We start from the raw sequence: 23,481 nt of genomic DNA, 5'->3' as shown, positions 1-23,481 counted from the left end.
ACCCAGGGCCCACAGTGGACTTTGAATGAGAATTAAACTTTTGCTATTAAGGCAATGACATTTGCCACTGCAGCACAACCTTACATTTCCTGACTGAACGTGTCTGGAGTGAAGTCTAGGGATATTAATTTTCATAAGCACCTAGGTGATTCTCATGTTGGCGGCCCATGGCCTCCACTTCTAGAAGTATGCCCAATGCTGTGTTAACTTTATGTGTTTCATGTCTTTTGTGTGTCTATGTGTTTCATGTCTTTTTTTTTTAATGATTTATTTGAGAGAGAGAAAGGGAGAGAGAAAGAGAGAGAGAGAGTGTGTATGGGGAGGAGCAGAGGAAGAGAGACTCTCGAACAGACTCCCTGCTGAGCATGGAGCCCAACTTGGAGCTCCATCTCATGACCCTGATCATGACCTAAGCTGAAATCAAGAGTCAGATGCTTAACCAACTGAGCCACTCGGGTGCCCTGTGCTGCATGTCTTTATACAGAGATTGGCGAGCTCAGAGAGAGAGGGGATTCATTCATTCGTTCAACTTTTGCTGTGCACCCACCTGTGTTAGGCACCGAGTGTTTACCTTATAAACAGATGAAGAAGACAGAGCTTCACTGTCCTCAAGGAGCTTACCATAAGAGAAGGCAGCAGGGGGAAATACGGAAGATTTTAAAAAACAAAGGGATGGAGACAGAAGAGGAATAAATTAATCCTGCCTACAGATAGGCAGGGCAGCTTTCTGAGAAGGGAGACTGTGGCCTCCTCTTCAAGGACAGGCTGACACTGCCCAGGCTGAGCGTCTTCCCAGGCGCAGCTCACCAGGAAGCAGCAGACAGGGGCTGGGCTGCAGCAAAATACTGGGAGGAGACGGAGGGAGGGCCCAAGGGGCTGGCATTCAGGGAAAGCTCCAGGATGGGGGGAAGTGAAGTGAGAGGGAACCACGGTGCCACACGGCTGTAGAGCTGTGTTGTCCAGCAGAAATAAAACTGAGTCGGATAGGTGATTCTACACTTTTCTGGAAGCCACCTTGGGGGCGCGGGGGAGTGAGACTGATTTGAACATTTAACCCAGTAGGGTCAAGATAGTGTCATTTCAATAAACCACCAATATAAACATTAATAAGAGAGTTCTTAAAAAGAAGAATGACTAGGTGGTCTTCCAAGTCTGGTGTGACACCCCTCAGTTTGGACTAGCTGCATGGCAAGGGCTCCACAGTCGCTCGTGGCGGAAGTACTGAAAGGTGCTGTTCTAGGCAGCTGCCAGAGGCTACAAAAGACCTACTTTTCTGGGGCGCCTGGCTGGCTCAGTCAATGGAGGATGCCACTCTTGGTCTCCGGGCCATGAGTTCAAGCCCCACACTGGCTGTGGAGCTTACTTAAAAAAAAAAAAAAAAGACACTTGTTTCAAGGAGGATACACTGAGCACTGGGCACTCATTCACCTAAAAAGAAAACATGAACTTGGTATGCTCCTTGCGCTAGACTTTTTTTTTTTAACTATATAAGCCTTTGAACACCAACAAAAATACAGTGATAGGGGCGCCTGGGTGGCTCAGTGGGTTAAGCCGCTGCCTCGGCTCAGGTCATGATCTCAGGGTCCTGGGATCGAGTCCCACATCGGGCTCTCTGCTTGGCAGGGAGCCTGCTTCCCTCTCTCTCTCTCTCTGCCTGCCTCTCTGCCTACTTGTGATCTCTCTCTCGCTGTCAAATAAATAAATAAAATCTTTAAAAAAAAATACAGTGATATTTAAAAATATCATCATTGTCCCAGCCCTCTCCCCAAACCACATCCTGGTTCAGGGGATTCTATTTACTCGCAAATTGTACTACTTAAGCTAAGTTCAACAAAGTAAGCCAATGTGCGGTAATAATGCCAAAAAGACACCTCTGAAGACTTTTCACAAGAGGAAGTATTTGGACAGCTCTGTGGTCCCATCACTCTTTACCAAGTTTGATAATTGTAACTAAAGGAGTGACCAGGAAGAAGCAAGACCTGCTCAGAGGAGCTCCCTTCATCAAGCAAAGTGGAAACAGGTTGTAGGGTGCCGCCTCTGCTCTGTCCTAATCACAAGTGCCCTTCGTCCTTTCAGGGAGGCCAACACTGAGGTGTACACGGCTAATAGGAGGTCTAGATGTTTCACCATATTTGCATTTCAGAATCCCTGACCAATATTAAATTTGGAGCGCCTGGGTGCTCAGTCCATTAAACGTCTGCCTTCGGCTCAGGTCATGATCCCAGGGGTCCTGGGCCAAGCCCAGTGTTGGGCTCCCTGCTCGGTGGGGGTTCTGCTTCTCCCTCTCGCTTTGCTCCTCCCCACTGCTTATTCTTTCTCTCTCTCTCGCTCTACTGTTTCTTTCAAAATAAAATCTTTTAAAAAAATATTAGGTCTAACTTGTTGAAAAATGAGTGGTCTGGAGGCCATACTCTTCCATGGTTCACAGACACGAGATCCTGGATTCTGAACCAGGCGGGATCTTCTAAACACACATCCTCAAGCCCCTGTCATTGCTGAAACGGTTCCGGAATGGGAAGACTTTGCAGGCAGTAGAGCTCAGATGAGAGATGGCCTCCAGGGTGCCTTCTTCAGTCCCTTCAGGCAGAGCACAGCCCATCCTTGGCCTTTCCCTACACTGCTCTATTTACATCTCCGGGGGGCAGTAATTTAATTCAAGTAACCCTTTGTAGGTCTACTGCTCACCCCCACACTTAAGGGCCGTGCGGGCTGGGACTGTCCTGTGTCCTGTCCCTGCTGCCCAGCATAGCCCTCTGCAGTCAGTCCTCCAATTCAATCACAAGGATATAAAAATATTCCTAACATAAGAATACTCACAGAAAGATGGACTCAACACAAATTGGGCCAAAGATCCCTTCAGCGTGATATCCCCTTTCTCAAGAGTACCAAAGAACTATTTTTTTCTTTTTTGAAAAGATAACGCTTTTCTTCCATGTTTTCACCTGGATCGTTAATCCTAAGAGCCGCCGAATCCCAACAGCTCCGGCTCTTCAATTAGGAACACTCTCAGACTAACTGTCTAATTATTTTCCTCACTTTATGCATCTCGAACCTGTGCTCCCACTTAAGATTCTTAAATCATTTCGAGTAAAAGGGGAATTAGGAGTGCACTGTTCTCATATAAATCACTATAAATAGTCCCCACATGTGATCATCAGCTTCTCCCTGAACCCTGCCGGTGAAGCAAGAGCAGATGGTTAGTCCTTCAAACAAGACCGTCCAAGGGCTGCCCTGGAGCAAGTGAGATTGTGAATTTCGCAAGCCAGTGACCACACCGTGTTCGCTTCTGGGGTCCTGTGACCTGGGCTGAGCCCTTCACACAGGAAGCCGTCTTGGCTTCTCGACCTTCCTTTTCTGTCCTTGGGTTGCCTTGGCGAGCCTCCAGCCTTTCTGCAGGGTGGCTCTCTCCCATTTCCCCCTGCTCCTCCTCCTCAATCTCCCAGCTCAGAGCAGAACACGCCATCCCACACTCGCCTGTCACCAGAGGTGCAGACTGCTCCCTCTGCACGGAGTGCTGCAGTTCTGAAAGCGAAGCTGCATTTCTGGGCATCTACTGGGGTGGCAGGTTTCATAACACCCCTTCCCGGCGGCAGGGTGGGGCTTCCTGACCCGCTCAGTGTCAAGGGCATGCCCCTGAGCACTGAGTTGGGAGGCTGACCCTGCCGTGGCAGAGGTCCTGTCCCTCAAACTTTAATCACGTCCCTGCCATCAACTGGCTTAGGCCATCTTGGTACTGCAGATACCATTTCTCACATGACTTTACTGCTTTCCCACTCTGTCAGTCTAAACAAAAAGATTTAGGTAACAGAAACTTCCACAGAACGTCCTATGCTCCTAGCACAGTGTCAATGCTTTACACACGTCACCTCCTTGAATCCTCATCACGACCCTATGAGGTCGGCTTGGTGGTTGTCTCCACCTTACAGGTGGAGAAACAGAGGCAAAGAGTGGTTAAGGAAATCGCCCGAGCTCACAGTGGCTAAGGGGCACAGTTCAGGCTTGAATCCTGGCTGTCTGGCTCTAGCCCGTACTGCCACTGGCATGCAATCAGATCCATCTGATCTTCATTTTTAAAGACCGAATTTATTTGAGAGAGAGAGAGAGCACACACAAGAAGGGGGTACAGCAGGCAGAGTGAGAGGGAGAGGGAGAAGCAGACTCCCCGCTGAGCAGGGAGCCTGATGTGGGGCTCAATCCCAAGACCATGACCTGAGCTGAAGGAGACACTTCACCGACTGAGCCACCCAAGTTTCCTCTGACCTTCACTTTAAGGCCCTTTAAGGCCCTTTCTGTCCATTGTTCCATTAATGGACGCTTTGGTTGTTTCCATATCTTGGCTACTGTAACGCTGCAATGAACACAGAGGTGCATCTAGCTTTTCGAATTAGTGTTTCCACTTTCCCTGGGTCAATACGCAGAAGCGGAACCTGCTGGATCACAGGGTAATGCTGTGTTTGATTGTTTGAGGACCCTCCCTACTGTTTTCCACGGTGGCTGCACCAGTCTGCATTCCCACCAGCAGTTTCTTTCCTCCACATCCTCACCAGCACGTCTTATTTCTAGTCTTTTGATGGTAGCCATTCTGTCAGGTGTGATGATAGCTCTCTGTGGTGTATCACAGCCTTTCGATGGTCAAACTGGGTCTCTATTCTGGAAAAGGTTGGGAAGTACTGAGCTGGAGTTAAATCCCTGGGAAATTGTCTGCAGTGACAAATGCAATATGGTTATCATTTGGTTAGATGTGCACCTAGAGCCTTTCTAGAGCCTTTCGCTGTGGCAGGCTGTTTTTCTCTAACAGAAGAGCCTCCCATGGAGTGTTGCGTGATTCACGATTGTTTCCACTTGTCATGCTTCAGAACACCAGCAAGATTTCACAGTCAGATCTAACATCTTCCACTTTCAAGACTCCAAGAATGCCTTCTGAGACCTACGGTGTAAAGTGAGCAGAGATATTCATTGTATTCCAAGCCCGTCAAAGTCGTCAGGATGGAAAAAGTCCCAGAAAAGAAATTCCCAGCCAGGCTGCCAAGTGACAGCTGGGAAGAAAAATGTCCTCCTTCTGAACCCCAAGCTACATGGCACAACCGTGTGAGCAGAACCGGGGACTGTGTTCTGTTTAATCTTACCCGGTTTTCCCCTTGCTTAGCACTAGCGTGCTTTGGTATTTCGGGAACATTTTAATCCATGCAGCCTGGTGGAAAAAAGTATCCAGATGTGAGAAATCACCTCCCACCCCACATTCAGTTAGAGGAGTAGGGTCAAAACTTTCAAGTCAGGAAGCTAAGAAGAGGGATTCAGAGGGACCAGCAAATCAAACGGCTGTGGGGCCTGCTCAGGAGGACGTGTGAGCCGGGCCGGACCGGAAGATCGAGAGGGCCCTCCCACAGAAAATAACCACTCTCCAGGCGGTTTCCAAACTCCGAAGCTGGAGGTTTGGGCTTGGGCCCTCAGTAAGCAAAGCTGACGCCTTACCCCAAGCTGCCATGGTCATAATTTCATGCCAGCAAAGCTAATGAGAACGAGGATCTTTTGAGGTGATGGGCTGAGTTCTGAGGGGTTTTTTGTTGTTGTTCTGTTTCCCAAGCTCTCAGGGAATGATGGGCATGAAGTAGGACATGTGAGTGCCGAGCACTGGGTGTTATATACAACTGATGAATTCTCGAACTCTACATCAAGAACTAATGATGTACTGTATGTTGGCTAACTGAATTTAAATTAAAAAACAAAACAAAACAAAACACCAGGGGCACCTGGGAGGCTCAGTGGGGTTGGGCCTCTGCCTTCGGCTCAGGTTGTGATCTCAGGGTTCTGGGATCGGGCCCTGTGTTGGGCTCTCTGCTCAGTGAGAAGCCTGCTTCCCCTCTCTCTCTGCCTGCCTCTCTGCCTACTTGTGATCTCTGTCTGTCAAATAAATAAATAAAATCTTCAGAAAAAAAAAAAAACATAACACAACACACCAAAAATCCAGAAAGTCAGTTCTGGAACGCGGCCCGGACTCCCAGAACCAGCACTGTCCAGCTGAGGAAGGGCAAGAGTTCCAGGAAAGGGATGCGTCCTTGTCCTCAGGAGAAGGCTTCGTAGCCCACAGGGTCCTGCGCAATCGGCTTCTTCCCCGTGGGCCTTGGCACAGGCGGCCGAGGACTACAAGTGCAGATTTCGGGGCCACACCAGTGCGGGGCCCATGAACCTGAGTCTCTGCAGTCCTCAGGATGGCCCTTCTGCACCCGACATGGCCTCAGGACAGAACGGAGGTGACAAAGCAGCATGAAGACAGAGGTCTTGCTTCGCTCTATGATATCACTGATAACCTAGTAAGCAAGGCAGCAGCATTCGCACTTGGAGCGCCTACTGTATACGCACACAGCTCCAAGTGCTCCGTGCAGAAGATCTTCATCCTCAGAAGAACCCCACGAACAGGTACTACTAGATTCTTGTGTTATAAGTAGGAAAGCTGAGGTACAGAGAGGTTAAGTAGTTTACTTGAGGTCTCACAACTAGTTAAGTGGCAGAGGTGGAATTTGAACTTAGCCTGTCTAGTTCCAAATACTCACATTCTAGAGACCGGCCCCACAGCCCAGAAAGGCCCAGCTTCTCTGTGGAAACCCAGAGGTGTCGGGCACTTTGGGTTTCTGCAAAGTAGATCTAGATCTAGAGACAAAGGGCTATTAGAGTCTGGAGAAGCATCCCCAGAGCTGGGAGGTGAACTGGGGATTGTTGGATCAGGACCCATCTCTCCAGATAGCAAGGTCCCTGGAGGGCCTGCGTGCAGGGGAGCAAGGTGTGGGCTTCAAGCTGCAGGGACCAGGCAGCGCTCAAGCAGGCCGGGAGGGCAGGTCCTGGTGCTCCAGGAACAGCTGCCACCTGAGCCTCGGGGACCACCGTAGTCGCTCGACAAGACAAGAATGACTGTGCCTATGCTCAACCCACGCTGGCCGACGGACCTGCGGGCAGATACCAGCGACTGCCTTTATTTCCTTTGAAAAAGAGAGCCACCACCCCTTTCTTCCTGATTATTAAAATATGCTTATTGCTGATATGGCAGAAACAAAGGAAAGTATGAAGGAAATGAAAATCTCCTATATTCCCATTCTCCAGAGATAATCCCCCTCCCAGCCTGGCCACCACAGCTGGGTAACCAGTTGGCCTAGGAAGACAGACCAATCGGATTCCCTCTGGAGACTCTGAGGGAAGAGGCACAGAGATGGAACGAGTTGGTGCAGAACTGTCTTCGCGGTAGGTACAGGGTACACAAACAGCCGCAGCTGAGACCCCCGCCAGTCCCTCTGGCTCCTGCAACCTCAGGGCCAGCCTGTGCAGCATTTCCAGGGATCCCGTGAGGCCCGATTCCTTAAAAAATCAACCCCCTCTTACCTACGCTGATGTGTAATTGGGTTCTGTTCTTGCAACATGGGGGGCTTGGCAGAATCAGAAGAATGACCAATCGCGTGGAAAACCAGCCCAGCACCATGGGCCAAACGGAGCAAGATGCAAATTTTCCCCCCTCACATCAATATACAGCTTTTACTGCATCTTTGAAATATCCTAAGTCTGAAGAATCATCGGGCATCTTGCTGTTTCTTTTTTTTTTTTTTTTTTTTTTTTAAAGATTTTATTTATTAATTTTGACAGAGAGAGATCACAAGTAGGCAGAGAGGCAGGCAGAGAGAGTGAGAGGGAAGCAGGCTCCCTTCAGTGCAGAGAGCCCGACGCGGGACTCGATCCCAGGACCCTGAGATCATGACCTGAGCTGAAGGCAGCGGCCTAAACCACTGAGCCACCCAGGCGCCCCCACCTTGCTGTTTCTATAGCTGGATAACCGAGATCTTATTCATTGGCCTGCTGAACGGTTCCTTTTTCAGAAACACAGACACCATCCAGAAATTTTCTGCTATCTTTGTTTTTAACAGTTATGGCTTGCTGAATCAAAACAGTGAATGTGATACAAGTTCAATATTGTTTCCTTCAAGAATGAACTCATCTTTCCAGATGTGAGACACTAAACAAGCCTCTCTTGGCCCCGTCTAAACCCTGTGGATGCAGGTTTCACCCAACAGATGCTGGATTTCTACAAGAGAACCGTTCTCCTGAACAATGACACCGGCAGGAAGTCAGCGTACACAGGTCTCATCTTGCAATGGCTGCCCAGTGTAATGCCCTTGATCCTGCTCTGTACATGACTATGGATTGTGTGGACCATGTATTTAATAAATGTGTGTGTTAAATAAATGTCCAAAACTAAAAAGCAGGAAAACAGTAAGGCTTCTAATGGCCTTGACTTGTTAAAAATCCACAAGTTCCATCACTGGCCTTGCTTTGTTCAAAGATGGCACGTGGTCTCTTAACTGGGCTCAACCTAAACCACGCGCCTGATTTGCCCAGTCCCATCCTCTCCTACAAACATCAATACCAGTGCCCTCAGCATGCAAAAAATTAGCTAGTTGGCTAGTCTGGTTTACCAGCCCATTGCTGTTTAGACCAGTTAAGCTGTCTATTTACCAGGAGGACATGTGTGTTTTGTTCCCAAACCTGTTTGTGTTGGTTGTACTCACTTACGTATTTACGTAATGTAATTACATATTACATAAACTAATGAAATATCTGTGCCTAAGTTGTTGTTTCTATTATAAGTTGACTGTTTTGGAAAGACTTGTTAAAGGTCTTGATTAAAGGTCTTGTTAAAGGAATAGATTCAAAGAACTACTTTAAATTAGCGGTGAACAAGACAACTATAAGAAATTAGGTATATGTGGAGGGGGGAGTGTATAGGTCTAGAAAGATTTACGGCACTGTAAGTTCTTACACTGAAGAAATCAGACCTGGAAATTACAGAGGGTGCAATACAGGTACAGATCATACAAGTAAATGATGCAGAATGCCAGTTGGCAGGAGTCCACTGATAACTAAAACAAGAGTATCATGAATCATTCCTTGACCTTCCTTCCTAAAATGTACGCTGAAATTCTCTGTCCTAAGCTATCCAATCTCATTTTTACAAAATGTTGGCTTGGACCCACTAGAGTGATTTTGTGACTCACGGTTTCAAAAGATGCTGCCTAATTCCGCTCCTTAATTTTATTGATGTGGAACTGAGGTTCAGGAGGGTTGAAGAGCTCTAGTAAGGTCAGACAGCTAAGTGAGTCAGAATTATAACCATGGATTCCACAGCCTGTGGCCTGTCTGCTACCCTGAGCAACCTTTCCTCTCATCCAGCGTAGCTTCTTTTGCAAAAAGTAGAAGGTGAAGTGAGGAAGCAGATGAAAAGGGTAAATCCTAGAAAGGAAAGCAAAGAGTCCCTCATTCTCTCCGGAGACCCCACTTTTCTCCAAACATCCTCGGGAACAAGCAAGTCCCGGCACACACAGGTGTGTGCTCTTTCCTCCCGGACCAGGACATTCTCACACCTCCTGCACTACCGACACATATTTGGAACAGTGAACCGTGTACTTGCGTAGAGCACGTGAGCCTTCTAATTTTAGAATGACTTCAGCTCCACGTGGGAAAACTCCAGACAATGGAACGGGGAAGCAGTTTGCAGTTCTGAAAAGCTTTTGTTAGGTGAGATGAGCAATAAACAGATCTCTTGCTTGCTGGCTGACCCACGTTCTACCTGTTTCCCAAACAAGTTACGCCTTCAAAGACTTCTCCCTGGGATCGGATTTCCCTCCCTCTGTGCACCCTCAGCCAGAGCTCACCCTCTCTATATAGTTAAGCCCAATGTCCTCACCCAGATCTGACCACCATCTCCCCAAGCCAGCGAGCGCGGTGACCTTCCTCACGAACACCATCACCACGTAACACTGTCGCCACGTTCTTTCACCACTGCCTCTGCAAAGTCTCCCAGACACTCACAAACACTCCCCGGTTCCGGCAGGGTGGTGGTAGACACGGGCTAGAGGAAGGAGAAGTTCAGGGGTTTCAAGAGACGTGCAGTTGGAGCGAGGCAGATGGCAGGGGGAAGCCCAGAGCCTGCTGCCAGGTGTCTGAGCAAGGGCCTCACCACACCCCTCGGCCATTACAGTGAACCTCATGAAAACATGAGAACCAGATGGGCGGCCTGGGAAATGCACAACATTTCAGAGGGTTAAGCAAGGAGCCACCCAACAACTTAACCGGCTGCGTTCTGTCCCTTTTAAGGGGCATTAAAAGGCGCCTTTTGAAGATAGGTCATAACTCCTTCCTTGGGAGGGTGTGACAGATGTTCTAATCTGTACCTGCTGCCACCCTCCTTCTGCCTCCAGCTAGGTTTCTCTGCATGCTTTACAAACTAACAACCAACCAGATCAAAACTTTCTGTCTTAACCCCAAACCATTGACTTGACTCCTACAGCAATTATTTCCCAAAACGTCCAGCAAGCAGTCGGCTGAGGTGGTCTTAGGTCATCATGAGGCTCATATTATGAGCTCCCGAGCTACCTTTTAATCTGTGTGGTTGGCTTTCTGAGCACCAGGATGGAGAAGGACTGCTTCTTCATACAGTCCTAGCAGCTAGAATTTTTTTTTTTATTGTGTTATGTTAGTCACCGTACAGTACGTCATTAGTTTTTGATGTAGTGTTCCATAGTTCATTGTTTGCGTGTAACACCCAGTGTTCCATGAGATCTGTGCCCTCCTTAATACCCATCACCAGGCTCACCCATACCCCCATGCCCCTCCCCTCTGAAACCCTCAGTTTGTTTCCCAGAGTCCACAGTCTCTCAGGGTTCTTCTCCCACTCCAATTTCTTCCCCTTCATTTTTCCCTTCTCCTAATGTCTTCCATTTTATTCCTTATGTTACACAAATACGTGAAACCATATGATAATTGACTTTCTCTGCTTGACTTATTTCACTTAGCATAATCCCTTCCATTCCCATCCATGTTGATGCAAAAGTCGGCTATTCATCCTTTCTGATGGCTGAGTAATATTCCATTGTGTATATGGACCACATCTTCGTTATCCATTCGTCTATTGAAGGGCACCTCAACTCTTTCCACATTTTGGCTATTGTGGACATTGCTGCTATTATATGGCCCTTCTTTTCCCTACATCTGTGTCTTTGGGGTAAATACCCAGTAGTACAATTGCTGGGTCATAGGGAAGCTCTATTTTTAATTTTTTGAGGAACCTCCACACTGTTTTCCAAAGTGGCTGCACCAACTTGCATTCCCACCAACAGTGTAAGAGTGTTCCCCTTTCTCCACAACTTCTCTAACATTTGTTGTTTCCTGCCTTGTTGATTTTTGCCATTCTACCTGGTATAAGGGGGTATCTCAATGTGGTTTTGATTTGAATTTCCCTGATGGCTAATGATGATGAACACTTTTGCATGTGTCTGTTAGCCATTTGTATGTCTTCTTTGGAGAAGAGCCTGCTCTCATGTCTTCTGCCCATTTTTTGGACTTGATTATCTGTTTTTTTGGGTGTTGAGTTTAAGGAGTTCTTTATAGATCTTGGATGTCAGCCTTTGGGCTACAGTGTCATTTGAAAAGATCTTCTCCTGTTCCATGGGTTGCCTCTTTGTTTTGTTGACTGTTTCCTTTGCTGTGCAGAAGCTTTTGATCTTGATGAAGTCCCAAAAGTTCATTTTTGCTTTTGTTTCCCTTGCCTTTGGAGACGTGTCTTGAAAGAAGTCCAGGAACTAGAATTTTAGAACCGAAGTGTAAAAAAGCATCTGATTCCAAGAGAATGAAATACATGGCCATCAACTTGTGCTTCCCTACCTAGGGTCCATGGCAGGCATCACCCATGGGTCATGGCCATATATCCCAAGAGCCTGCAGGCAGCCTTATAATCCTTCTCAACTAAGCTTACCAAGAAATCTCTATCAATTTATCAGAGTGGTCATGTGAAAAAACCTTATAGGCTTTTCCTGATTCGAGTCCAACAGATGAGGAAACTCAGATCCAAACAGGAGACTGATAGACAACTTTCCCAGGGGCTTGGCAAAAACAGACCAGCTGGGCCCAATCCCCAGATTCCTGACCTCCAGGCTAAGGCATGTATCTCTCCAGTGTCCCACTCAAAGTGGATGTCTGAAAAGCATTTACTGACGACAGTATGCCAGTTTCCTATGCCTCTGGCATAACTTACCCTTCACATGTGGAGCTCTGAGAGAGGGGAAGACTGGAAGAAAACAATGAAACCTCAACAAGAAAGGTCAAAGGCAACTTTCAAGTAAGAAGATCATGGAACTTTTTTTCCAAAAGCACAAGAAAACCACATGGGAGCAGCCCCATATTCCCTCAAGTTCATGTGCTACCCTTGACCGCCATATGGAGTTTACAATTTTCTCTCCATGCTACTCCATCAAAACATTAGAGCTGAATCCAGAGTTTGCCTGTGTTCCAGTATTAGAATTTAAGAATGTATCAAAACCTTCTTATATCCATTACTGTTTCTCATTCCTGTCAACCGTTAGAGTAAAAAGACTTGCATATTCATGTCATGGGTAAAGCCTTGTATAGCTTCTGTCCTACAACTACCCACCTTTTTTTTTTTTTCTTTAAAGATTTTACTTATTTGATAGAAAGAGAGAGGGAGCATGAGAAGGGGAAAAGGCAGAGTGAGAAGCAGGATTTCTGTTGAGCAGGGAGCCCAATGTGGGACTCGATCCCAGGCCCCTGGGATTATGACTTGAGCTGAAGGCAGAGGCTTTAACCAAATGAGCCACCCAGGTGCCCCTATAACAACCCGACTTTACACCTAAATGGACAGTTCTGGGATTTAGTGAGGGAGCCCCCCCACATCCAGAGAATAAGGGGTTAGGAGGGACTCAGATGTACACATCAGTCACCCTATCTACAAAGGAGCACACTTAACAAAAACAGTGTTCACCTAAAAGGAAATGTAAGTGAAAGCAAAAGATGAAAACGCTAAAGGAAACGCAAATTCAGTGAAGCACAACAGAAGACTGAATGGAGCATCATCTACCCTCCAAATTTAAGATCTAACAAGAAAGGATTATTGTTGCTTCTGTTGGGGTGACTATGGTTTTTTTTTTAAAGTCCTTACGTGAGCTGTAAGTAACATTCAAGTGAAATGGACTTTGCTTTAAAATATCCCAGCAAAGGGAGAAACCGAAATGGTTTGAGAATAGAGGAAAGAAGAATGGCAGATGATGCTAACCGCCGCAGCTGGGTGATGGGTATATGGGGATTGATTTCACTATTATTTCTCTTCGGTGTATGAAGATTCCCATTAGTCCACAGTAGCAAATAGTTTCACTGACTGGACTAGGCAGGAGTTCAATACGCAATCTTTGGGGGTCGTGAGTGTGGCTGGTGGGGTGGTCCCCAGTTTGTATTGCACCCACAGCAGGATCTCAGTTATGTCTGGCAGGGACAGAGTGGGGGTGGTCAAGGCCTCTCAAGGCCCAAGGAGTCTTTGAGGAGGAGGAAGGTCACCCTAGAGGAAGAGGAAGTTAGGCAAACAAGCCTGATTCAGGCGCAAAGCCCTAGAGCATGGAGAGGTGGTTCTGACACCGTCATTGCCATGTGGGCCCGCCTCCTCGCCCAGCGCTCTCTGGACTCCTGTCTGGGTCCAATAGGGCAGGGTAGAGAGTACGTAAAAATGGGAAGGATGTTCCATCAACTTCTCTGGAGCCCAAGTCCCATAGCCAAGTGACCTGTCAAACAGAGGCCAGACAGGCAGCCCACTTCCCTTCTCCACAGACCTCCAATCAGCTCTAGGATCTCAAGGCCCCCCGGACGCTAGACGTCATGGCATTGCCCCTGCCCTCACCTGCCCCACTGGGCCACAGAGCAGCCCTCGGCCTGTTACAGGGTAACGAGCAACGCAGGAGGGTGTGACGAGTTTTGGGAGGGTCTATCATACAGAAGAAGAACAAACCTCGGGCACTTGTTGATGTCAGAGACATTCTCGTAGAAGCAAGTCCAGAAAGACGGAACAGAAGCTGGTCACTAGCGCAGCAAGGACAGTCACAGCAGGTCTTCCCATGTTTGCTCAGGAGAGACTGGGAAACCCCAAAGGGCCCTGACAGGAGCCACACCTGAGAAAGACGCCCAGGGAGGTAACCCCCTCAGGCCTCTCCTGTCTGAATGAATGGACGGAGATTGGGAGGAGGCCAGAGTGACCAGAGCACCTGGCTGCATCAGCATCTGGCCTCACTGGACGGCAGTGTCAGCATCTGGCCTCACTGCAACTTACCACCTGCAAGTGACTCAGTAGAGAACCTGGCTCTTCACCTCCAGGGAGGACCGGGAGGGGCTAAGGACGCACCTGGGGGCAAACGCATCCTAGGAAAGGAGACGCGACAATTCTGGGACCAGCGTGGTGGGGTCACGATCCAATGCCCCCACTTCACCCCTAGTATATTCACATCTGAGCCCTTTGTGACGGGGGAGGTAATTAACAAGCGGCAGCTCTGGCAGAGCCCGGACCCCGGCAGCGGCGCTCTGGGACAGGCACACCCTTAAGCAGAGCACAACACGGAGGAAGGGAGTTATTTCCTTCTGTGGCATCATGGGCCACCAGGTGGCTTGGACACCTTAAGGGTCCAACAGCATCAAGGATAACCGCTCCAAGGGGGAGAGTGTGGGACCACAGAAGCGCTAGAGGAGCGGCCGCATCCCCTCCAGTGGGTTTGGAGCGAAAGGTGTGGAAGAGGAGAAGAGCAAAGTACCAGGGACGCTATGTGTTTGGTTAGAGGGTTAGAGAGTTTATGAACCACGTGAGAACCACGTGCCTCCTCACCATACACATCTTCCTGCCTGAAAGAACTAGGGAGATACAGCAGGGGTCCACTGCAGAAACAGATGGGAACACAAGCCCAGAATGACAAGGGAATAGTGAAACCGGCAGACGCATGACCTTCTGGCGTGAGAGTTAGCTCACTGCATTGGAAGAGCTATTTGGCAATTTGTTACAAGAGTCATAAATATATTCATTCATACTTCCAGAGACATACCCTGAGGAGAGAATCCGAAGGAAGGGAAAGCTTCTAGGCACGAAGAGGGAGCATCATAATCTAAACTGGAGGCAACATAAATATCCAGTGGAGAATGCTTAATTGAATTACACATGTCCATTTTAGTGGAACATCATGACCATTTAAAAAAGATTTATTTATTTATTTGAGGCCGCAAGTGTGAGCAAGTGAGCATACCCAAGCCTGGCGAGGGAGGGGGGAAAGGGCAGAGAGAGAGGGGGAGAGAATCTCGAGCAGACTCCCTGTTGAGCGTGGAGCCCGAAGTGGGACTTGATCTCACAACCCTGAGATCCTGACCTGAGCTAAAACCAAGAGTTGGATCCTTGACTGATTGAGTTATCTGGGTGCCCCAGACATGACATTTTAAAAGGATAAATTTCAAGACCTTTCAGCAACATGGAGAAATGTACAACTTGAAAACTTGAGTTTAAAAAGCAAGAATCAACATCGTTTCCTCACGACAACAATGTATAAAAATAGGAGCACACCCGGACAAAGCTAAGAGCAACTCGAAAGTAGATGCTTCCACAGTACTCTGACCAGGAGACGTCTGCCTTCTGCATTTCCCAAACCTCCCAATATGTTGATCTAGGATCTTCCAAATAAGGGAAATATTACTAGAAATGTCAAAAGAGAAGACATAAAATAACAAAAGATCACCAAGCAGAAGCAGACACAGGCTTTAGGAATCTGGGCTTGCCTACAGATGCACGACTAAGTGAGCTTGAAGACTCGGGCTGGTCTGGAGCTCTCCAGCACCCTTGCCCACAAGGACTATCTGAACAGAGCTGGGAGATGGCAAGCCTTAGGGGAGGGGAACAGCCCCCACACACCCTGGCTCCTGCAACGAAGACCCCTGAGGAGCACAACCGGGCCCCTGGCGTGAAGGGCACACGGGGGCAGGGGACAGCCCTGGGAGAGCAGAAAGGGCAGGAGCCCGCAGGAAACTTGGAGGGCAGACTCCAACCAGCAGCCAGGTCTGTTCCCATCCAGCACCCCGCACCATCCCCCACAGAGGGGACGGGACTCACCACTCAGGGCAGACGTGCTGTTCTCCAGGGCCTGGCACACAGCCAACAGGAGACCTGCATGGGGAAAAGAGAGGAAAGGTAAGAGGCTTTCAGGACTTGAGGGCAGACCCCTTGAAAAGAAAAGACCAGGCAGTTCTACGGAGTGGCCAAAAGGCAGGCCCGGCCACATAACTTGGGGGCTCACGCAAAAGGAAAATGTTGGACCCCTATTCAAAAAGCAGCAAAAGGGGCGCCTGGGTGGCTCAGTGGGTTAAAGCCTCTGCCTTCGGCCCAGGTCATGGTCCCAGGGTCCTGGGATCGAGCCCCACATCGGGCTCTCTGCTCAGCAGGGAGCCTGCTTCCCCTCCTCTCTCTGGCTGCCTCTCTGCCTACCTGTGATCTCTGTCTGTCAAATAAATAAATAAAAATCTTTAATAAAAAAAAAAAAAAGCAGCAAAAAAACCCTGTGCCATTAAAGGTACTCAGTATATTATTTTTTTCCTTCCTTCCATGGTCTCTACCTGTTCTGGTGTGTGTCTGTGTGTGTGTGTGTGTTTTTAACACTGTTATTCTTTTTTATTGTAATGAAACACACATAAGATCTATGGTTGTCCACCATTTTCACGTGTACAGTTCAGTAGCATTACGTAATTCAGGCTGCTGTGCGTGTCACGAGGGTGATTTCGCTGTGTCCGTCATCTCTCTCTCTTTGAGGTGTAAGGATCCTGGCAGGCTGAGCCTCGCACCTCACAGGTGCCCAGGGGCCCCAGGGACAAGTGTGTACATGCATAGGTGACCCCCCCCACAGCTGGCTTCCCTTCCCACCAGCGGCTGGATGATGTGCTGTGACCCAGCCGGGGCAGGGCCATCTAGATAGGACTTTCTTCTTCCCAGGGGCTCCAACCAAGGCAGACAGCTGACCCCCAAGGGTATTACAGTGTCTGTGTCTGGACGCATCGGGTACCTAGGTCAGGGCAGGGGACAGCCTTGTCCCTGTCTAGTCACCGACCGAACAGGCTATGGAGTTAAAACCAACTTTTCTTGTGTCTGGGCCCTGCCAGGGGCAGAATGTGGCAGGGGTGAGAACCCACTCAGGGGAGGCAGGGAGGTGGCAGTTAGTAGGATTATGGGAGCTGAGGCTCCAAGTCCCTGGGACACTCTCCACTGTCCCACTGGACTTCACTTATGAAACACAAATTCAAGGGTAAAACTGTTAAGAATTTCAAGACTGCAAGTGCACACCATTAAACCCCAACCTCGGGGCCCCGGTTGCACGCCCAAGAGTTGCACGCCCACGAAGATGCCCCTGCCAGCAGAGTACTTTCTGTGCCCTCCCATTACAGTACTGGAGGTTTCTGGAAACAGCAGCAAAGTTCCAATAAAGAAGGAACCTCTTGGGAGTTACACAATCAGCATGCACTAAATTAAAATGACTTCCTAAAACTGAAATGCAGAAAGATACCCTGGTGGCCGCACACAGGCCGAGCCACCTATAGGTTAGCCTGGAAGACAGCTGAATCAAGTCAGCACAGGAAAGAGGCAGAGGTGGGTGCTGCCACTGCTCCACCCCATGGGACCAGCACCCACTCTTGCATGCAGGTTGTGAGGGCCCCTTTCCCCTTTCCGCTCAGGCGCAGACACAGAAGTTCTTGATTCTCAGGGGAGAAACTTACCGGGCACAGGTAGAACAATCATGCTCAGGACTTTCCTTTTGGCCTTTGAGACAAGAAACATCACAAAACAGCGGCCTGTTTTTCCTGGAGGTCTAGCATGGATTTCCCAAACCCTTACACAGCCCGGGAACCAGATACTGGGGCTAGAGTAGGGGCAAGGGGCGAGGAGAGGAAGCAGGTAAAATCGAATGCCTTTCTCCATGCAATTCCTTCTTGCCGCTCATTTTGGAAGCATGGATCGTGGGGTTCCTCTCGTCATATTTATTTTATTTTTTTAAAGATTTATTTACTTGAGAGAGAGAGAGAGCCTAGAAGGGAGAGGGTCAGAGGGAGAAGCAGACTCCCTGCTGAGTAGGGAGCCCGATGTGGGACTTGATCCTGCAATTCCGGGATCATGACCTGAGGCAAAGGCAGTCCCTTAACCAACTGATCCACCCAGGTGTCCTCTTCTGGCCATATTTAAACAGCCAAGTCTGGAATCCACATATCCAGCGCCCAAGTGAGGCACTCCTGCCAGGGCCAGGTCCACATTGCCCACTGGGGACCGGCCATGACCTGACTTTGCTGCGACTGCCACCAAGCACTCTGGGCCCAAGTCAGCCAGTGACCGGTAGTAACATAAAGAACACGGGGATTCTTTGCATAACTCTGAGGAAGCGCCGCTGGCCTATCACAAACTGTCCCCGAACCAATGACTTATCCTGCCCCCTCCCTCCTGGGCCCCATATCCTGTCAGTCAGCGAAAGCAGAGCCCATACAGTTCCTGGTCACCGTACCAACCGCTGCCTGAGCAAAGCCAGGACAAGAAAGCAAATACCGTCCAACTGCAGCCAGGACAGAGCAGAGACGGACACCCACTCTCTAGTGTCCATGGAAGGGTCACCTCCCCACCCCCACCCCGAGCTGTGGGGCAGGTTACCTCACCTGCTCTCTTCCTCACCCATAAAGCCATCAGCTGCCGAGGTCACAAAGGCATTCTGGGAACTCACTGGAGTTTGCAAAATCACCACGTTCCACAGATGAAAGTCACTGGGTGTTTTGAGCAGTATGGAGAATAGTTCCTTTCTCCACCCGCAAAATCCCACGGTAAACAACCCAGTGCCCTGTAGTCTTGGTTCGAGCACAAATTCTGTCGATGAGAGGAGAGGCCTCTGCTTTCCTGAGGGTCCCAGGTCAAAAGACAGGGGTCAGACCTCTTTCACTGCCCCCCATCCCCACCGTATGGGGGTGCCCCTTACTGGACAGGTACCAGTTCCGAGGCCGGCACTCAGTTTCGTGCGTTCATCAGACTTGATTACCCATGATATGGCAGCTCCTGGTTCCCTGCCTTTAGCTCCAGCTTCTGGAAACACGTGGTTTCATAGGCAAGGAAACAGGAGGCTTCCAGAGGTGAAGAATTTGCCTGAGCTCCTGCAGTCAAGTTCAAGCTCAAGGCTGTGTGAAGTCCATGCCCAGGACAGCGTTTCGTCATCGCACCGCTCACAGTCCTCTAACCACAGTCTGTCACGAAACACTGGCAGGTGTATCTCACCAGCTACAACCTCCAAGTAAGTCTGAACAACAGACAGATTCAGCAGCCTAGCCTTGAGGCCTCATCTCTCTGGTCTGCAGGTGTGCGTTTCTTGTTGGGGCTTTCTTGCTGCCTCCAGATCCCCCCACTAGGAGCCAGGTCTGCTGAGGGGCTAGAGTGTGAGCAATCCAGACCCCCGGCCGCCTCATCTGCGTATAGCTAGGTACTCAGACAGCCAGCCCCATGGCTGTGCTTGGAAAAGCCATATGAGGGCCTTCTAGAAACCTGTGGCCATGGTAGGCTTGGAGGCTCATCCCAAACAGGAAATCCTTCCCTGGGGCACCTGTGCCGTGTGCAGTGGCCCCAGGAAGAGCACACACAGTTCAGATGGGGGCCTGGAGGCTGCAGGCACAGGCTCTCTTCACTGGCCACGACCCCTCCACCCCCACCCCCGTGGCCTCCTTCTGGGGCAGGAATCCTTTCTGTGCTGCTCTTGCCAGGTCATTTCTGCTTAAATAGCTCTAAAGATGGGAATCCCTGGATCATGGACTTCAAAAAGGGAAAAAGGGTTAGTAGTGGGGGGGGGGGGGAAGCTATGAAAGCTGATCCCCCACACAGAGAAGAGTGGAAACCCAGGCCTGCCCTTGGCAGGGGTGGGGGTGGGGCAAGGGTTGTAGTGCTTCTAATTCAGCTGTTTGGAACTTAACGTTTCCAACAGAAAAAACATCAATAAAGAGGCTAACCTATTTATCTGGTGAGTTCACAGACCAAAGCCACCATGAAACCGGTCCACTGGTGAGCAGTCATAACTGCTACTGAGGGGTGTTGGGCCCTTATCTCCCCTGGGCCACAGAGCAGCAACCCCCCCCCGCCGCCCCGGTCCCTCGGTGCAGCTCCTCACTCATGCATGGGACTGGGACACCCTCCATCCTCTCCCACCCGTCAGCCTGGTGACTTCCTCCTCTGTGGACTCTCAGCTCTAGTGCTCAGATCTGGGGGAAGCAAGCTCAGCTCCCTGGGAATCCTGGTGGCGTTAACCTTGCCCTGCTCTGGCATCTATGACGGCTAGTGTTTGCTTCCCGGCTCTGACCCAGTCCACTGTTTAGATCCGCCGGTCCCCCTAGAAATCAAGAGTTTCACATCTCATCCATGTTAAGATCCCATAAGCCAGGCTGCCTGAGTGAAAGAGGGAAGCAGAGGTTGTGGTATCAGGGAGATGAGGAGGGGAGGGCAAGAGGGTGCTGTAGACCCTTCTGGATCAAGGATACCCTGGATTTAAAAGAGGTGCTGAAAAGAGGCCCAAGGATGAAGAAACAATGCCGGCAGGGGTGAGGGGCAGAGAGGGGCAGAAGAGAGTATGGGTGCTGGAAGGAGAGCAGCCAGGATCCCCCCCCCCAACTCCGCCTTTCCTCTCCTGCTGTACTCAGGGCTGGAGGGTCATCAGGGACACAGCCAGGAGCTCAGGAAGTGGTGGGTGGGACGGAGAGAGGGAGAATCCTGCTGTTGGGCCCAAGGTCCACAGGGGACCCACATGGAGCAATTGTGTGGGCACAAAAACACATGTGAGCAGGTCACATAAGACCCAGGGTCTGCTGGTATGACTTCTAAGGCCTCTTCCCTTATGAGCAGCATCCCAATATTTAAGATTTACCTGCAAGCATGGCAGGATTTTTTTTTTAAAGATTTTATTTATTTATTTGACAGGCAGCAATCACAAGTAGGCAGAGAGGCAGGGAGAGAGAGGAAGGGAAGCAGGCTCCCTGCTGAGCAGAGAGCCGGATGCGGGGCCCGATCCCAGGACCCTGGGATAATGACCTGAGCTGAAGGCAGAGGCTTAACCCACTGAGCCACCCAGGCACCCAGCATGGCAGGATTTTAAGTGCATAGCAAAACCTGTAATATTGTAGGGCTTTATCAGTATTTTTAAATGCAAGAGGTTTTGATCCATAGGACAATGCTGGGCGGTTTCAGGGTCAGAACTGGTTAGGAAGAGAGAAGGAGAACACACACACTGCAGGGATGGACAAGGAGGAGGTGTGGTAGGACCAGGAGACGAGCTTGCCCCTGGTGAGCGTACCCATAAATGTTGTGGCTGGAGGCAGCCACATGCAGTCCCCATCACTCCCGTGTAGGGAGGGTGGCCTTCGGAGAGTCAATGGTTTCTCTCCAAGGAAGTGACAATTCACATTGGCCCCTGCTTACAGAGACATCAGGGACACTTGCTTCAGAGGGTGGCAGGCAAAGCCGCAGAGGAATTTGTGGAAGAACTGGCCAGACAGGATTAGGGATACTCTGGGGATAGCAGGGAGAGTTCAGAAATACGTGACACAGGAATGAATCACCCTGGGCAGATGGGCTTATGGGACAGAGGGCTCTTTCTTCCACCAACCCAGTATCTGGAACACCGCTTTTAGAAACACGGGCCGGACCCTGCTACCCAAGGAGAGAGCCTTCCAGAGAGATTATCTGAAAGTGTTAGTGTCATGTGGCAGGTGGGAGGTGACCACGCACAGCGAAGAGACCAGCCGTGCAGGAGAGGGCAGCTTTTAGTTACAAACCCACACAGGCTAAGGTCCTGACCCCTGGCCCCAACAGAGCCGTCACACGGGAAAGTTAAGCAGGAAGACATTTCCACGCCAGTGGCAGGTGGTGGTGGGAAAACCGCTGGAGTCTGGTTGGTCTCGCACGCTCCCCCTCTGTCTGTCTGGATTTCTGTCCCGGGATGACCCCCGCGGCTGACGGTGTTGCTACGAGTCAGAGCTGCAACACTGGCCTGAGCGCTGACGACCCTGCAGTCTCCCTTGAGAGTCACACCAAGTGCTGGGAAGTAGATACAGTGGTGCTCGCATTTTGGAGGTGAGAAAGCAGAGGTGCAGGAGATAAGTAACCTGCCCAAGGTCCCCTAGCTTGTAAGTGACCGATACCGCAAGTTCCTGTCACCAGGTCCAGTTGGCCTCACCTGGCTTCTGCTTCTCCTGTGAGGTACAAAGAACACTGTGCTAGAAAAGTCTGCCTCCTCCTCCTCTCCCCTGTGGAGAAGCCAGGTACGCACTGCGGCATGGGGAACACAGGCTAACAGGGAGCCCAGAGAAGACAGTCCCCTATGAACGGGGTCATCCTTAGCAAAGCACTTCCCCTCTCTCAATCTTAGGTTCTTTAAAGGACAGAGTTGGGCCAGAATGTCTGCCAGTGCACAAATTCCAGGCATCTATGAAGATACTGGACTGTACGTCTTCCTCAACCATCCAGCCAGGGGAGGGGGACACAATGGCTTCATTCCAACAGGACCAGACCAAGTAAAGCCTTTTGTGTGCTTGTCTCAGTGAGCAAGCTTGGTTTATGGCAATTTTGTCCTTCAATTTGCCAGGGCGTTTACGTCATATATCAGAAGATGGGTGAGACCCTATTTCTAATCCTAATCAAGCACTTTCTATCTCTATGTTTTCAACACAATCTTGAAAATACACTCCAAGCTCACAGTCCACGAGAGAATGCGCTTGGGTCAGTGAGCTTGGGACTCTCAGCTGTCCCTCCTGATGACCCTCGGGGTGGCCCTAAGTGGCAAAGTCCAGCTTGATGGGTCTAAGCAACACCTCAGGACTATGACATCATGGAAAATAAGCCAGTGTTGCCTGAATGCTCACGGGTGGTTTCCATATCCATCTCAATATATCTGTGCATGGGAAAAAGCCAGCGTATTCAGGGAGAACCTTCAGGATCAAGGAGCAAAAGATGAGCAGAAGGGTGTCTCAGCTGCAGGGTTGACCGTTCTCTAATTCTGACTCAGGGTCTGTTACGGAAGAGCAGAAGGTAGCCCTGCCCTCAGAACTGGGTTCCAGTCCCAGCTCTGCCATCCTTCCCTGCGAGGCCTTGGGTGTGTTAGCTATCCTTGCTGAGCCTCAGCATCCTCATTCACAAATACGGAGGACGACCCCCCACAGGGCTTCCTCAAGGATTAAATAAAATAAAACGGAGTACACAGAGTCAGAGAAAAATACAGTCTTCCATACTCCAGCAAAGGCAGATGAGGATGGGGTGCCCAAGGCGTCATGTGGATCACAGGTTTCCATACCCTGCTTCCTAAGCCTCTAGCACCCCGACCACTCTCCAGTAGCCTGTACCTCAACCCACATGTTCAAAAATAAATTCGGCTCATCCCTGACCTGTTCCACCTCCTCCTGGCTTCTAGGTGGGGCTGAGGAACCCACAGCCATCGGCTACCCCTTCTTCCCCTTTACCCCATATCCAAGCCCAGGCCTCCTCCACAATCTGCCTCCACATTGTCTATCTCATCCATCCCCGCATCCCTACTGCCAATGCCCCAATTCAGGCCTCATCATCTCTCCTGGGCTATCACAACA

General features: G+C 49.9%; 1 protein-coding gene across 1 annotated transcript in view; it reads right to left on the bottom strand.

The window, feature by feature from the left end:
• The window catches only part of TGFA (transforming growth factor alpha), a 107,146-nt gene that overhangs the window by 53,593 nt on the left and 30,072 nt on the right, over nt 1-23,481 (bottom strand). Inside the window, exon 2 of the mRNA XM_045979246.1 lies at nt 15,959-16,012. Within this exon, the coding sequence (XP_045835202.1) occupies nt 15,959-16,012 (54 nt within the window). The remainder of the gene's footprint in view (nt 1-15,958; nt 16,013-23,481) is intronic.

Source organism: Meles meles, chromosome 15 (assembly GCF_922984935.1).
Source record: "Meles meles chromosome 15, mMelMel3.1 paternal haplotype, whole genome shotgun sequence".
NCBI lineage: Eukaryota > Metazoa > Chordata > Mammalia > Carnivora > Mustelidae > Meles > Meles meles.
The sequence above is the reverse complement of the archived record's forward strand: the minus strand, read 5'-3'. Positions and strand labels throughout refer to the sequence as shown.